Below are 17,607 nucleotides of genomic sequence, written 5' to 3'. Positions count from 1 at the left end.
GTTTTTAGTTGCGTTCCAGGTAGCAGTTGGATGAATAAAATGTGGCCTTAGGATGCTACTGACATGTACAGTTTCTGTTCTTTCTTCCATTCACCTACCTCTGAGCAATGTAGTCGCCTTATGAAATGCAGAATTCTTATGAAATAGCATTTAAAGTTACTATTTGAATTTGTTACCACTGCAGTCCAGCAGTGGTGAAGAAAAAGGTTAATGATAATTATTCTCTACAAAGAAATTAGAGAACTCTATAGTATGTATTCATTCATATAATATGTTCAGGAGAGAACTTCCTGAAGTTCCTCTGAGGATGGATGGTCTTTTGGACTTTGGATTTGGAGCTTTTTGCTTTTTCTGCAGTGCTTTGGTACAGAAACAAGAAGCAAGCATCTAGACAGAAAACATCTTTTAACTGTAACAAAGGTTCCCATTGCATTGAAAGATAGAAATGAAAAACAGATTAAACCTAACTCAGATTATTTGAGGCTGAAGCACTGAAGAATCACACAGAATATTTCATGGAAAGAGCAAACATAATGACCCATCTGACCGGAGATAGTATCACATGAAATAATATGAGAAATTTAATAACATCCTTTGGCAATTTCAGAAAATTTCTGTTTCTTGTCTTTTCACTGTTCTTGTCTTTCCCTTACTGGTTTCAGAATGAAAGACGACTTAGGCTCTTTTAGCAACTATTTCTCTTCTCTTCTTGTAACACTTTTAAAGCATGTATTTCTTCTACTTTTGACATCCCTCATTAGTCTCCAAGTTAGTTTTCCAGGTATCACCTCTACAGCATTTAAAACTTTTTGGCATACAATAATCAAATTTAATTAACTTAGTTATGTATTTTGGAAGAAAAGATTGATGATGCCAGATTATCATTAATTTCCTTATATAATGTTAACTATTCATAACTTGTATGACTTTATATTCTTTAGCTCAGAAATCCTTCTACATGTGATATTAATCATATGTCTTAGAGCTAACCTTATGCCTTTGAATATTGCAATTGTGTGATCAGATTAATCTGCCTTTACATTGTACTACATTCCTTTGTCAATTTATTCACATAGTGATTAATTTTAAAATGAAGACTATTTTTAACTGAAAAATATTGTAATAATTCAGAAAATAGTATCAAGTTTAGATTATACATGCAAAGGACCTAGAGCTTCTAACACTACTGAGGACCTAGAGCTTCTAACGCTACTAACAATTCCTAGAAATATCACATTTTTGCAATTGTAAATAGCTTTTCACTAACTCTTAATGAGTGTTAGCTGTGCTTGGCTAGTAGAACTTTCTTAAAAAAACCCTAAAATATAACTTATTTATAGTTATAACCATTGGTTTTGCTTCTTAACTATTGCTACTTATTTCTGAATTCTGTCCATGTGATATGTGTGACTATTTTTACTTTCCTTTTCAAACTCAAGGGACTTACTATCTGTGGTTAAGCAAGTATCCCAGGTAATACATGACAGTACTAATGTAGCCCTTTCAAATTTCCTGAAGATACATTTAAAAAAAAAATCTGCTTTACTTTTATTATAGTCACATCTTAATTGTCATGGCTTCTCTTAAAAAGGCAAAATTTTAAGGACTTACACCATTAACGTTCTAATTTTGTTTCCTTACTTTGAGAATTGATATTTTTCTAGAAAGGCAAAACCAAATGATGAACTGAATGTAAAACTGGAAGCATTTTTCTCTAGTAAGAATTTATCATGATAACCATTCCTGTGGGCACTGTGCTGCAACACCTGCAAGCTAATCTGAGCTACATTAAACCTCTTTCTTTAATTAAAGAACTAACCTGGTGTGCCTAGGGTTTCATCACTGAGTGTTCATACTGTAAGGCTACTTGTTTGGAAGCACCTACAAAAATCACATTGCCATTCAGTTTGGCTTAAGAGTCTTGCATCAAGATATACAAACACCTGGACTTCTGCAGGCAATGCAGACCATCTGAACTTCGGTCCTCTTGTTTCCTAAAGCCTATTTACGAGAGGTCTAAAGTCTATTTAATCACAGTGTATGCTGGTGCCTTTTACAGATCATGTAATAAACTGGCAATGCACCTCGTGTCACAAGCCTGTTCGCAATCAGAAAACCATCCAAAAGCCTTTTAATAATTTTTAATTTAGTGACTGCTAAGACTTACACGAGTAGGAATATAACTGAACTTTCAAACTTTCTTTCAAAACCCTTTTAGTTAAATAGTGTCATGGACAGGATTTTTCAAGACTCTAGTGAGAGAAATTTTAGTATATGTGCAGCCATTGTCCATATTAGGTCAGTAAAAAAATGGCAAATTTTGGCTGTAACATAGGCTTTCTGAATTGTTAGGCAATAGTAACAAAATGGTATTTTGAAATTGGCCTCAGAAAACAGTTGTAATATCATCTGCCTTCTAAAAGTCATGGTAGGGAATAAAAGGATTTGTTTTTTAAGGTTTAGGTTCCTTAATGCCCACGGGTATGCTCTTGGGATTGTTACTTGCCCTTACATATCCTCCTCATTTTACTTTCTGGCATATATAAAATACAAGGCAATATTTGTTTGTAATAAAGCTAAGTTTACCCTGTTAGCAGTCTGCAGTGAAAAATATTCGAAATTTATTATTACAGCCGTTTGCCTTTCTACTTGGAATCAATGCTATTAGCCATAAACAGAAAAAGACTTATCAGTAGAAGATTCTAGTGAGCAATGTGTTCTGAAAACCTGTTTTTTGCAGAGGTCATTTAAAAGGAGAAAGTGAAAGAGCAAAGCCAGTATTAAACACATATACTCAAAATAGATTCAGCACTCTAATATTTTTTCCAGTTCAGTATTTTCTGATTTCTATATAATTAAAACATTTTGTTTGGAAAAAAAAAAGTTTTAACATTTGATGTCTTCTTTTTTTCAATGTGCTTTATTAATAACTGTGAACTCTCCAGTTTAAGCTATTTTTTTTTTTTAAAAAAAAAGATGTCTCAGAAGGTGGTCATAATTCCAGAAATAATTAGGCATTTGCTGACGTTTTGAGACTAGAGTGGAGAATGGAGTGAGAGAACTGCCCACAAAGGACACTCACATTGAAAATTGAGAGATGGAAAATCACAAAAGTAAATGGATACAGGTAAATAAAGTAGAAGAGAAGGAAAAAGACAACAATAATGGAACAGAGAAAAACATGATTAATTACAGCACAATAGTAGATACGACACTAAAGTAGGAAGTATATATTCTTGTGAATGCCCATCACTTCAGCGTTTTTGCAGTCTCTGTCCCCACATCATGCACACACCAGCTTTCCCGCTAAGAAACACCGTGCTGTGTTGTCTAAAGGACCCTACCTGGTGCAGCAGATAGAACAGAAAAAGACTGTTAGTATTTATTTTAAGGAACAAAATTGGAACCAATTTATAGCTGCTAGCATGTACATTGTCCTAGACAATTCTTGGTATTAGTTGCATGCACATGTTACCATATGCCAAACTGTAAGGAGAACTGTGTACAGTGATCGGTTCTTGCTCAGATGCTTCGATGAAAGATGGAGGCTTTCTTGGTTATGCTTGTGGTGCCTGTGCATTATTACAGTTCATGTTGTTCTTCATGTAGCCCAAGCTGAAGAGAAAACAAGTCTTGACTTGCCAGGCCAAACCAGTTTTATCTTGTGTTAACTTTGCAGATACAACGCTGTATTCTATGCAGCTATGCAAAGTGCCAGCTAAAATACTGTTCTGCAGGATGGCCTCAGTGTTTCAGCAGTCCCATAACCTATTTTCAGAGTTGCATTTTTATTCACTGATCTTCTGTGAGTCAGCAGGAATTGCTTCTGCTGTTAAGGCATTCATGGGTATTGAGGATCAATGGCAATGTCTGTAGCACTGCTGAATATCCTACTCAGTAATTTACATGAGGCCCATTATTATCTTTCCAAACCTGTGCTCCCAGCTACATCCAGACTTTGCATACTCCTGCGTCCAGTACCTTTCTCACCTCTCATCATGTGCATCTCTCACATTGAATTGGTTCTTACAATGTTGAGCTTCAGTGCTTTAGGCTTACATATGCTTAGATCTAGAAGTGACTTCTTGACGGGTAGATACAGTACTTTCAGGGACATGAAATGATCTCTTTACACTTGCTCCATAGGCACTGAGAAAAAATGGAGAGAGAAGTCCCAGTTCCCCCATCCGCCACTTAGTTCAGCGTGGGGAATCTGACACATTAGAATAACGGCATGGGTATTTGATGAAACACATTGTATTATTGAGTGACTTACAGTTTTTCTTTACATGATAAACTGGACAAATATAGAAAGGAAAGAAACTAAATAAGGAAACCCCATGGTCAAAAATACAAATATGAAAAAGGTTTTTTTTTCATTTAAACAAAGACAGATGTTTAAACAAGTCCTGTAAAGAGTATGTTCAGTTTTAAAAAAATCCCTAGCAAGGTAGTTTTCAATGTTTGAGTTAATATATTTGTGTTTTAAAACTGACTGAAAATGTCAAACTGCTTGTCTTAAAAAAAAAAAAAAAAAAAAATAATTGCAGTGGGTGTATCTTTATGATCGTGACTGTAGTTACATCCAGTTCATGGGAGAGGAGGGAAAAATGCATCTGGATAACTTTGAGAAGTTTTTTTGCATAGCAGTTTCTCCGGTCTGTTTTATTTAATCCAGTTTCTTGACTCTTCCTTTAGATTTTCTTTATGCAGTGAAATATTTATGCATATATACAAAGTTAAGCTTATGAATGAAGAGGTCCATTAAGTCAGTACAGCTCGTTGTGTGCTTTAAACAGCATGGTTTTGTGCATCACTAGTAATGTCAGAGGACATAGTACCTGGTATGTTTTTTGTGTGATTCAGAATTCAACAAAAATTGAGTAAAAATACATATGGTGATCAATCTTGAAATACAGAAGGGCATCAAAGTATTTACAGACTCAGATCTGCATAGAGTTATGCAGCAAGTAAGAATTTCCTGAAAACCTGTTCAGTAAATTTACTAATGCACAATCTTGCAGATTTTGTAAAATTTAATACAGCCCTTCTTCAGCCCTAATGGATAGGAAAAGGATACAAGGCAAAGCTAGAAAGAATTACTGGTGCTTTTGGGAAAGTTTTTCAAGCCTAATATTCTCAAAAATAAGATATTTATTTCTGGTTATTTTCATATAATTTCTTCAATATAAGCCCATTTGGGTTTCTTTGATGCTTTCCTCCTACTTCAGTATCACTTGTGAATTTAATCAATATACAGCATTTAATCAATATTAATCCTTTTTAAAAATAATTAAAATATAGAGTAGAGGCGATGTAGGAGTAATTGTTGTAGCACACATTTAATTCTTTTTTACAATCTGGTACGTTTCTGCTTATCACTAATTTTTGCTTATTTTCTTTTCAGTCTTTTTTGGGGGGGCATGTTGAATTCACTGCTACTGAAATATTACTGCGAGTAAAGATTAAAGAGGCCTACTGGGTTCTAAAGGAGTTATATTTACTGCTTATCTGAATAAGTTTATATGCTTCTTGACATCCCGAAGCTCGCTCTTTAGTGTTTTATTTTTAATACTGATTCATTTTAGACATAGTGACTGATAATCACAGAGTAGCGTTTCATAGACACCTCTGTATATGGGTATGTTACCAGTGGGAGAAAAAGTCCTGCATAGCCTGGAACATTTTTCTTGGAGATAATATTTTTGTCATTTAGAGAACATATGACTTAATGAAAACATCAGTAGATGTCTTCAGATTTAAAATATGCCTTAGAGACACAAAACTGCCTTTTTGTCTCTTTCAAAAGAGTTTTCCCTATCGCTTTATTACTAACATAGTTGTAAACTGTATTGTACCTTCTGCATCGTAGTGACATGTCCTCTACAATTTGGTTTGTGGAAGATATTTTTATTAGAGATGATGACTGATTTGAAATTATAGACAATTGGCTAAAACCATCACAGACTTGCAAGCTTTAGTTTGCCAGAGTACTGTCACTGGTCATGATGGCAGCAGCTGTGGAGGTGTCTACATTATTGTGTTAGTTTGCAGTGTAATGCACTTCTGGAGCAAATGCCCTGATTGTACCCATTTTCTGTGCTTTGTTTCAGTTCTTAAAACATTTGGTATTGACCACACAATGCTCCTTCTCTCATTTACTTACCTGGACAGCTCTGATTGTGTGCAGAGACTCTGCAAGCAGGATATAATTGCTTTGTGCTCTTAAACTATAACATTTATGGGCTAACACACACAGTAGGTAGCTGGGGATATTGCAGTACTCATCACACCTGTGAAATGACCAAAGAGTCTTTGCATATCCGGCAGTCAATGGTCAGGTGGGAAAAATTCAGCCTCCATTGCTGCATGGAAGGGATTTGTCTTCAGTGCTGCCGAGCTACCATCCTCCAGCTACCTGGTTTTCTTCCTTGAGATTTTATACCTTTTCACATCAGTGCTTTTCCTCTTCAAGCCTTGGCTGTTAACTAGCCCTATCTCAAGAATTTTAACGGTGGCTGGAATTTTGCCGTTCCTGTTTTGCATGGATACTAGTCTAGATACTTTATTATAACTTTTATTAGAACCAAGCAGTTTTCTTGGAAGACTTAAGATTGCACAACTGTGCGGTTGTGTCATTATGCAGTGAGACATGCATAGCTGAACATCCAGGAGGACAGTGATACTTACCTGCCTGCAAATCTTCATGACGTGCTCTTTGATCAGGGTCTCATCTTTCACCCCAATATTTTCTGGCTCAATATGCTTTTATTTCTTACTAGCGCTATATTTTCCTGTTTTCACGTCTTACAGAAATTCTTTCAAAGCCCATCTCTTGCATCTCCACCCTTCTTGCTTTTATTGTGCTTCTTTTTCAATATTGTTGTTTCCAATTGTTCTTCCCAATGGCAACAGCTGCTTTGGCCTCCCAGAAGAGCCAACAAGACAGGGCCTCAGGAAAATGACACAGCGTGCTGCCCACGTGTGTCATCCTCATCACATCTGTGGCCTGAAGATGAACTGACTGGTACTTGTTGAAGTGTAAATAAACACATCTGCCTGGCTGCAGTGAGTTGGAGTGTGAGTCCTACTGCAACCCTCACGGAGTCAGTATACTTCCCCAGAACTTGCGTATCAGGGATGTCCTCCTGAAGCAGGCTGAGAAACCACTTTCCCTGCATTATACATAGTTGAACTGATGTCCAGGCTCTGCATCGATTCAAGTTGTAGGGACCATTGTATTACTTGCAAGGAACATCCGCTTCTGTGTATTGTGGCCTCTTGTAGCTATTACTGGCAGCAGGAGTGCATCACTGTGTACAACCGGTGTTCCTTAGGACAGGCTGCTCAAGGGCCCGCAAAACAGAAAGTTTTGTGCACTAGCTTTCCTTGGGCAGCTTCACATCACCTGGAAGCATCCAACTGGGAGACCAGTGTAACTGATCTGAATTAAAATCCCTGAAACCCATACAGTGTGAGCATAGGGAGCCTCAGCACCAACTTCTTTGATTACTGATCTGTCTCTGTTGTGCCTCATCACTTGCTAATACAGTTCTGTATTGTGTACAATCACAAACAGTGGACAAGGCATGCACCCTTTGACTATATTCTTTTATACTTTCCCACAACTGAAATTTCAAACACACCCTATTCCTTCTATCCAATTCAAGTGTGCTCCCATTTCCTTAAAGCAGCTCAGTGGCCCTAACATAAACATTGAATTAAAAATGGTTCACATGTTTTTCACTATTGGTATATGTAAAGATCTTAAAAAGAAGTTTAGTATTGAGATGCCCAAGCTAATATTCAGTACCTCTACCAACGTATCTACCCAGTATAGGCCACTTCACAATGCTTGGTGATGTTTTTGAACTGCTTTTATTCAGTTGCATTTCTGTGCATAGCTTCTCTTTTCTGTACCGGCTATGACAAATTCTGCATGTATCTTTAAATACTAAAGTGGCATAAGAAGTGGTGTAAAGACTTTCAGTGCAACTTGTAGCATTGTACTTAAAATAAATTGTGAAATATTTCCTAAGAACTGATAAAAGTATGACTAATGAGCTGTTATATTTTATCTGCCAATAGAATTATGAAAAATCTATTAGAAATATAAATTTAATATGAAAAAAGCTATTTTGTATCAAAGGTACATTTGTAGTGGCAACAGCTGTATTGCAGAAATGGTGAGAATACGCTGTGCAGTTTTTTCTTTCTTTTTCACCTCTATTTCCATCTCTCAAAATACTGCCATTGTTACAACTTATTGCATTGTTTAATCATATCAGTCTTTGCAGGATCAGAGCCTTACTTTCAATTAAGTAATACATTCCAAGAGAATAAATATTCTTATATTCTACTAAAAATAGAAAAATTAAAATGTTAGAGAATACAATGCAAAAATGTCATTATTTGTGCAGAATTGTTTGCAGTTTCACTACATAATTCTCTTTAACTCTGTAAGGCAGGAAACATGCAAATTACAGACTGTAGTAATATATTTTGTTATTCTCAGGAACAAAGCTAACTAAAACTTCATGTTAAAAAGTTGTATTACATTCTAGGGACAACATCTTTAATTATAGTAGTCCCCGCAATTTTTTTCAGGGGGAAATGAACAGCTAAGTAGTTTCAGAAATGCCTATTTCTCTTTTGTGGAAGAATAATGATAAGTGTGAATTACACCTTCCACACATAATTTAATGAAATCCTTCATTAGCGAGAAATGACATTTGTATTCCCTATTAAATAAGTTATTTGTGCATGGAAAGTAACTTTTAATTTGTTTAAAAATGATAGGAATCTGTTACCTTTGTAGATTGAATACTGTTTGCTATGCTGTTGGTATTTTCACAACGAAATCAGTTTCAAACGAAGGTTACCATCAGGATGCTAAACTAATTTCTGGAAAAGAATATAGCATTTTTTTTCAATACTAGATCAACTAAAATGTACTCCTTCTGTAATCCCACAGCTGACCAAACAGGAATGTTATTTATAGGAGATGCAATCATACAGGTCAGTAAACACTTTTTCCACAGCCATTTGTTTCATACTTGCCTTTATGTTTATTTCATTAACTAACTTATGCATTGCAAATCATTTTCTCCCTATCGTATCTGTTTTTAGGTTAATGGTATAAATGTAGAAAGTGCTACCCATGAAGAAGTGGTAAGTCATTCCACTTTGATTTTTTAATAGTGTACAGAATATCCTGTGTTAAAACTGTTCTGTCTCTAGCCTTGCTTTATATGAGTTTACTCTTTTTTTGCTATAAAGATACAGTGCTATAGTCAGGTTTGTCATATATGTGATTATTAAAAGCTTCATTTTGGCTGTTAGGATTTGTTACAGCTTCTGCACTCTTACTGTGACTATTCTTCAGATGTACTGTTCCAAAGCTGAGTATCCACCATTGTTTATTATAACTTTTACATCCCTTAGATAAAGTATTTCAAAGAACAAACTAAAGCAAAAATGCAAAATCCTGGTAGGTTAGCTTTGCTGTCAGCAGAGGCAACTGCTCTTCCCAGAATAGGAACTGTATCAGTTTTACCAATGAAAACATGATATTTTCTTTTCTTTCCTCTGTAAACTGTACACTGAGCTGCTTGCCATGAAAACTCAATAGAATACAAATAAATAAAAAAGGCCTTTACTATTTAAGAATGAATGAATGGTGAAAATATGAAAAAGATAGCTTACCTTTTTTATGATGCTGCTATAGGTACTGAAACGTCCTTTGGTTGGTCACAACTAGTCTTTCAGAGTTGCAAATAAATGGAATAGTCTTTATATATATATATATATATATAAATGAAGTATATATGTATATATAATATATGTCTAAATAACATATATATCTGTGTGTCCACACATATAGTCTTTATGTATTATGCCTTTGGTATAGAGCCTGATCCGCTGGGTTTGCCGGTGCTCCTAAAGGGTTCACCTGCTGTGATAGTACAATTAAATGGTAATAAAATTCTCATCTTCTTAGCATTGCAGAAACACGGATTGAGTGAGTTAAGTAAAGAATCTGATTTAACCTACTGTAAAAACACCCCTTAAAAATTAGAATATATGGGGGAAGTTTCATGATCCTGGTCAGGTATTTAAAAGCTCTTGATTTACATTCTCTTCAGTGCAATTGAAAGGGACTTGGCTTTTGTAGATCTTACCCCTGCATGCACTGAAAAATAGAAAATCTAATTAATGTTTTGCTACCTATTTCTAAAAGTGCACTTGTTTCCCAGTTTTGGCTAGGATAGAGTTAATTTTCTTCCTAGTAGCTGGTACAGTGCTGTGGTTTGGATTTAGGATGAGAACCATGTTGATAGCACACTGATGTGTTAGTTATTGCTGAGCAGTGCTTATGCTAAGTCAAGGACTTTTCAGCTTCTCACACCAACCCACCAGCAAGTAGGCTGGGGAGCATGAGAAGCAAGGAGGAGACATAGCTGGGACAGCTAACCCAAACTGGCAAAAGTGATACTCCATATCGTGTGATGTCATGCTCAGTATATAAGCTAGGGGAAAAGCTGTCTGGGAGCTGCTTGCTCAAGAACTGAGTGGGCATCAGTTGATGGATGAGAGCAATTGCATTGTGCGTCGCTTGTTTTGTATATTCTAACTTTTTTATCATTCTTATTTTCCCTTCCATTTCTGTCCTATTAAACGGTCTTTATCTCAACCCATTAATCTTACCTTTTTTATTCCTTTTTTTCTAATTCTCTCCCCAATTCCACTGGGAGCAGGAGCAGGGGAGTGAGCGGCTGTGTGGTGTTTAACTACCCGCCAGGTTAAATCACAGGTTGTGTGAGAACATGGGCATTTCTGATGTGAAATATATAAAGGGACACAGTTACTTTATTTGGTGAAATGATGTAACAATTTCAGTTGTGCCCTGTTTATGTATGATATGCATTACTGTTGTGGGCTGTGGTACATTGCACTAGGGCAATTAAGAATTCTCAAGTGTTACAGAAGTATAGATAGTAATAATAATGGCATACAATGTTACACTTAAAACTGTTTCTAAATGCTGGAAAAAGAATGGGAGGAATCAAGAAACAGTGGCATTCCACGTTTTTAAATTTCATCTTATTCTGTAAGTCATTTTAAGATGCTAGTTATCAGGTTTTTTAGAAGTGTCTTTATTAGGAAGCAAGAAATGTGCTTAAACATTGGCTCTTTTGATGGTATCCATAGGATGAGATACACTTCCTCTCTTCTAGCCTGAGTGCATATATTAGACACATCCTAATTCCTAGCTGGTACTGCCAGAGGTTATAAAGCTATAGATAATAGAGAACCATAATAAAGGGATCTTGTACCTTGTAAGACCCTACCCACATTCAAGAAAGAGAAGAACAGAGAAAGCATACAAAGATCTTAACTTCACGCTGGGAGGAGATTAAGGCATGCACCTCTGTGTCTTGGTTTTCATGGGAAAACTGGGGTGTGTGGAATGCTGTGACACGCTGAAAAGGCCCCAGAATTGTACAGCACCCTGTGGACTGCAGTCACAGTTTCTGCATAGCTTTTGAATCTGGTGATGTTCTGTTTAGAGGAATCTTGAGACTGGAGAATGGAATTATGGTGACTAGTTCTAGCACAATATGCTAACTATCACTGGTGCATTCATTTTCATGGTAATGTTCAAGGAACAGACCAAGGTATTCCAGTGAGGTTTTTTATTTGCTTAAAAGGAAGATTATTAAAATGTATTTTACATTGCTTTATAGAATTAAGATGGCAAGGAATTATCTTGGGGAAAAAAAAATAATACTGAACTACTTTCTTCTTCTAAAGAATGCTGGTTCTGTAGCATTTTCAGTGCTTAGATGCTTGCAGCTAAACCACAAATAAAAAAGCATGTATCAATTGTTGTTCTATATTACCTATCAGAGTTTAGAGAAGAGGTAAGCCAGAAGTTGCTGGCAAAATTTCCAAAATATTTTTATCATCACATGTTCTCCAGTGGGCCTAAGATTAATTTCTTGCGCTTGCCCCTCCACTTCATGCTCTACCCCAGTTAGAGAATCACTTCCTCACCAGCACTCAGACTAATCCATTGAAAAGCACAGAGGATGGGAGATGGCTGGAACCTGTTAATTTTGGAAGCTACTGAAACAAATCACCAGCTCTTGAGTGGGTGCACCCAAATGACTCCTAGCAATAACATGTTTCATAGCATCTGTTCCTTGTGCTGCCTACTCTCACCTGAACCACTGATACCCCAGTCCCATCCTTCTGTACATCTCTTCCAACAATTCCATACTGTATAGCTTTCACAGGCTGCTGCCTCTGCTGCAGTGATAAATGATGATTTGGTAATGAATGGCCTATAGTTTAGCAGCTTCAAGGCAATCTAAGGATTCTTACCTAGCCTTATAATTATGAAAATGTTATTAGATTTCATTTGAAAATGTAGTGGGCCCTTGCCATTCTCACTGACTTAAAGAAAAGCAGCAGTTGTTGTGTTGGGGTTTTTTTCCCTCTTTTACTCTTCCAGTTATTTAATGTGGGTTTGAAATACAGTTTACCACAATATATGGTCTAACTTGGAACAAAATAATTTATTGAATAGTGGTTAGTTTTTAACTCGTTTATTTCATTTATCAGATTGACTATATGGGGAAAAGCCAGTTCACATTCACTCCATCTGCAGTGATTTTCTGGTCTGCAGTGCAAGGCAGTATAGATTAAAAATGTTACCCTCTGTTGCCTATTTATTGGCAGTTCCCAGTCGATTCACTGACAACCGTATCTCAGAATAGCATCTGTAGCAACCATAACTGACATGGACTTTGACAGTCTTATCAGCAAGGTAGAAAATACATGGGCAAAGGAACTAAACTTGCTTTTATTACTTGGAGGTGATCTTTCTAGGTCAAGATAAAGTGCAGCTGCATGATCTTGCAGTCCCTTTCTTGGTGTTGATTAATACCATCAGGCTAGGCTGAATCTCTAGAATAATTACACAGTCTCCATAAAGCACAGAGTCAGGTCTGTTGTGCGTTGAACTGACTTCTTGCTGCTTATATTGTTGCTGCACATGCAGACTCTAAACAAATTTATTGAACATTATTCCCCACAAAACGCTGTTACATTCCTTAAAGATTGTTTTTCAGTACCTAGAAGCACTCCAGAACTGTTCATGTAACACAGCTATGGCAGCATTGGTGAGGAATGACAGAGAAATGCATAATGTTGCTCTTTGCCCTGTACACTGGAGCTCAATAGAAACGTTAAACAAAACTTCCTGTAACGAATGTAGGCCATAGGGTGAAGGAAGTGAGATCTCAATGGCCTAGGTGACACATCTGCAAAGAGACATTTCTACTACCGCAACCCGCTATCATAATCAGAGTGGGGTTAGATGAATGGGCCAGGTGGTAGAGGAAAGAGCTGATTCTATAAGATGAAATGAGGTAGGCTATTACCAAAGTTCCTGAGAGAATGGAAGTTGTTTTATTTCTTGTTTTTATTAAAATTATGTCACTGCACTTTTATGAAATAATGGTTGAGATTTCTCATCCAAAATAAAAATTATCTCTTGAATATGGTGGGTTTACGATTGGAAAAAAAAAACGTTTCAAAAAGAAGGGTTCATTTAATGTCCGTAAGCTTTTAGCTTGTAGAAATCAGTGGTTAGTCAGTAGCTGTTACTTGTAGATGGAACATGTCAATGATGATGCACTGGTCTGCTACCTGTCAGGAGGTTAATATTTCTCATCTCATTTTTATTGGGTTACAGCAGTCCAGAGTGCATGCACTTGCACATAAACATCTAAAGTGAAATTTATTTTGAACTAAGGAATAAGTCTGAGTGATCCATTTAATTTGTAAAAATGAAGCCTTCAGCTTACATACTTGAAAGTCCATGGATCCATATGTCTTTTTGTTTGTTGAAAGTGGATGTGTTTAGACTTCTGGTATGGCACAGATCCAGAACTGCAATAATGTTTGCTTGAAAAAAAAAAAGCTTCTTTCATATGTAAGTTTTTTAAGGTATGCCAAACAAGAACTCCCACCCCTAAGTTCCATTTAGGGTTCAGAGACCACATAAACAATCAGCTTTGAGTTTTACATATAATGCAGTAGGTTTGGGCACCTAGAAACACACTGAAGAAGATAGTGTTACAGTGTATTAAGCTGTTAATACAGTAGTGTAGTGATAAAGGTTATTTGTCCAGAAGGCTGAAGATTAAGGGTGGAGGACTCATCTAACTTTTAGGAAATCATACCTTCATCTCCTGTCTCTGTGAAGAGTGCTCTATTTTCTAAGTCAGATTGGTTGAGAGGCATTCCAGCAATTCTGTTCAAAAGACACTCAGCAATGAGGCTTGGGTAGTCTCAAGTCACACTAGATTGCATTTTACACTTAACGTTGCTAAACATCATGCAAAGTATTTAATTGTCATGTCTGGCAGGGAGTGATGAACTTGCATTTCAGTAGGCCGATTCATTGATATACAAGGGATAAATCTGAAAATTGCTTATCTTCCTTGAGATACTCAGTTACAAGTGGTGGAACACAGATTATGGATTTTATCTATATAATATCAGAAAGAAAAAGGTCTAATAAAAAAGATGGAATATACATAGCTAAAAAGGTATGTGGTGTTTAACTGCACAATAAGTATATCATATAGAATTTTAGAAGGTAAAAAACGTTATAGTGATGAATTAATAAAATCAATTAAATAATAATTTATAAAATAACTTGTCAAATTGATAGATGCTTGTGAAGTGGCAAAAATACATTCATGTGATTTACTATTTTTACTGTGTAGTAGTATCTCAGTCATTAATATGTAGATTTTATTGAATTATGCTGTTATTAACATAATTAATATTTAAACAATTTAAGATGCATATTTACAATGATAAAAATGCAGTATTATGTTCTGTAGGTTTAACTACATGTTAACATTTGAATGTATAATTCAGTAATAACTGAGGCAACAACCTTGTGACATTTGGAGAAAGTAAAAATAAAGTTTTCATTTAATATCCATAGAGGGTTTAATACCTTAAGATTCCTGCCAGAAATAAACAGCAGTACAGGTCAGAGATGTAAAGAAATTGTCAGTGTTTTACTAGATTGCCCAGGCAGTTGCTACATTAAAATGTATAGATACCCTTACAGACATAGGCACGTTTCTGACCCAAAGCTGATGCTTAACTTCAGGTTGTTGCTTGAACTTTTACAGTTTTTCTTGTGTGCAGATTTTCAGTTTGAACATGCTCTTTTATGCACATAGAAAATCTTATGAAGTTGAAAAGAACAGTGTAATTTAAATATGAAAAGTATAAAATGAGAATTTGACCAGTTAAATGAAGGAAAAGGCAAATGTTTTTCTACATAGAAAGACTGTGCGTGTTTCATTTCTTGGAGATCTGTCCTAGTGCTGCCAAGATAAATATTCCCAGTACTTTTGGCAATGCTCTGCATGGTTCACTTGATTAGTTAGTCCTTTGTACTTCAATTTTGTTGTTCTGTGAACAAAGAATAAGTATTCTGCTAATATTAGAATGGTAATTCTACTTGATCCAGAAGAACCAGTAACAGATTTTCTCACATCATGTGAAGATTGTACGAGTCCTTTGAATATCATGGAACTGTTTGATTTCTTTTCTTCAGCTGCATAGCTCTCACATTTTCTTGGTACTTTTCAATACATTTTAGTACATTATTTCTGTTGAGAGTTTAAAAGCGATACCATAAATGGTAGTTTTGCCTCTGTATTCCCTTTCCCTTTGCTGTCTTACTCGCACACCCTAACAAAAGCATCACTAGGAGAACAGGTGGATGCTACTAAAGCACACTTTAAAAATCAAGGTACCAAAAAGAAGAAAAGAGACAATAAAATTGTACACACTTTCTGAAATAGTCTATATACATTACTGCAAAGTTTAACTGGAATTACATCTTACTGTATGAATGCAAGTTAAAAAAAAGTACGTGGTGTTGCACAGAAACTTACCAGGAGTGTCTTAAATCACCTCAACATCACACTCTGCTTCCAGGAATTGCAATGTGTTCAAGTAATTCAGATGCAGTAGAGTGGAAATAAGAAATCAATCTCTGTAAAAATTATATTGAACACGTAGAGAGGAAGTGTGTGTGCATTTCTGTGAGGGCATATGTTTTGTCATGGGAAACCTAAAGAAATATGAAATAGAATAATCAAACAAAACAGCCATTGTGCTTCCAGAGAGGTGACAAACAAGTCTCAGGAAAATGGCAGAGAGAAGAGAAAAGGAAGAGCAGTAGGAAAGCATGGAAAATCTCTTCCAGTTCTAGGGACTTCTTGAAAGGGCTTTAGCTGCTCCTTTCCCTGATCTCGCTCAAGTAACCATTAGATAAATATCTAAAAGAAAAGTAAAAACTTAAAATATGCAGTTGACTAACCTAGAGTTAAAGTGGTTTTCCTTCTCTCCTATATATATATATATATATATATTTAGAGAGCTTAAATAATGAAAACTTGTAGAGGAAATAAATTAAATGTACATACTTTCACAACCTTTACATTACCACTTCCCTTCTCCAGTTCCTCTCTGTTCCTGAGAGCTGAAGAGAGAGAAAGGCGAAAATGATGGAAATGTCTCTAGAACAACTTGGCAGGGCTATGCTGTGAAACTGCTTAGGGGGACCCATCCTTATGAATACTCAATGGGTCTCCCTTTATTGCTTTCAAAGTATTTTTATGTGAAATGCTTTTAGTCTTGAAGATAGTTTGAGCATTTTCTGAATTTTCTTCTTAGTTTCACAGTTGTTTCCTCAAAATGGAAAGGTGTTTGAAAAGAACAAAGGCAAAACCTTTAGCATATTGTACTTTTTTTACTCTAGGTGATTTCCAGCACTGCCCTACATTGTCATTGGATATTGGAAGAGAGCTATTAGGAAAGAAATGTAGAGGTTTCTACATATCAGCTTTTCTGTGACTAGATTCTATATATGAAATATGATTTATTTAGTTTGTGATTAGGCATATTGTCTTCCCAATATATTGCCATTACTGTTATTGCTTTAATTTTGGGACATGGAATAAGGGAGTTATATCTTGACAGTCATAAGGGGCTTATGTGCTCCAGGCTGAGGCTGTCTTCAGTTATGTAAATACATACACACAAACATATGAGCAGAAGCAACATGGGTAGATGACATCAGACCCAAATATTATTGACAAGGAGCTTGCTGAAATGATCTCAGACTCTTACCACTTGCTTTCCCCATTATTGGGTGATCTACATTTGGGATCAGCCAAAGCAGGCATGTAGATTTGAACACATTTGTAAATCACTTTCAAACACAATGAAGTTTTGAGACACAGCTGCACAAGAAACTGCAACATTTCTATAAATATGTTTTAATTAATAAACTTTTTAACCATGAAACATTGGAACATTCAATAAGTTTCTGTTTAGTTAAAGTGTTCTAATATATTTTTAGGACTAGAGAGACACAAAAAACCCCAACCCAAAACAAAACAAACAAAACCACACACACACCAAAAAAAAAAAAAAACAACAAAAAACCACAAAACCAAAACCCCCAAGCTTCTGAAGATTTTAGTTTCTTAATTTCATTGT

The 17,607-nt window shown here is 35.8% G+C and overlaps 1 protein-coding gene across 1 annotated transcript in view; it reads left to right on the top strand.

The window, feature by feature from the left end:
- The window catches only part of SNTG2 (syntrophin gamma 2), a 268,449-nt gene that overhangs the window by 132,849 nt on the left and 117,993 nt on the right, over positions 1–17,607 (top strand). Inside the window, exons 5-6 of the mRNA XM_037392081.1 lie at positions 8,975–9,018; positions 9,130–9,171. Coding sequence (XP_037247978.1) covers positions 8,975–9,018; positions 9,130–9,171 — 86 coding nt within the window. The remainder of the gene's footprint in view (positions 1–8,974; positions 9,019–9,129; positions 9,172–17,607) is intronic.

The sequence above is a fragment of the Falco rusticolus genome, chromosome 6, assembly GCF_015220075.1.
Source record: "Falco rusticolus isolate bFalRus1 chromosome 6, bFalRus1.pri, whole genome shotgun sequence".
Lineage (NCBI taxonomy): Eukaryota > Metazoa > Chordata > Aves > Falconiformes > Falconidae > Falco > Falco rusticolus.
The sequence above is the reverse complement of the archived record's forward strand: the minus strand, read 5'-3'. Positions and strand labels throughout refer to the sequence as shown.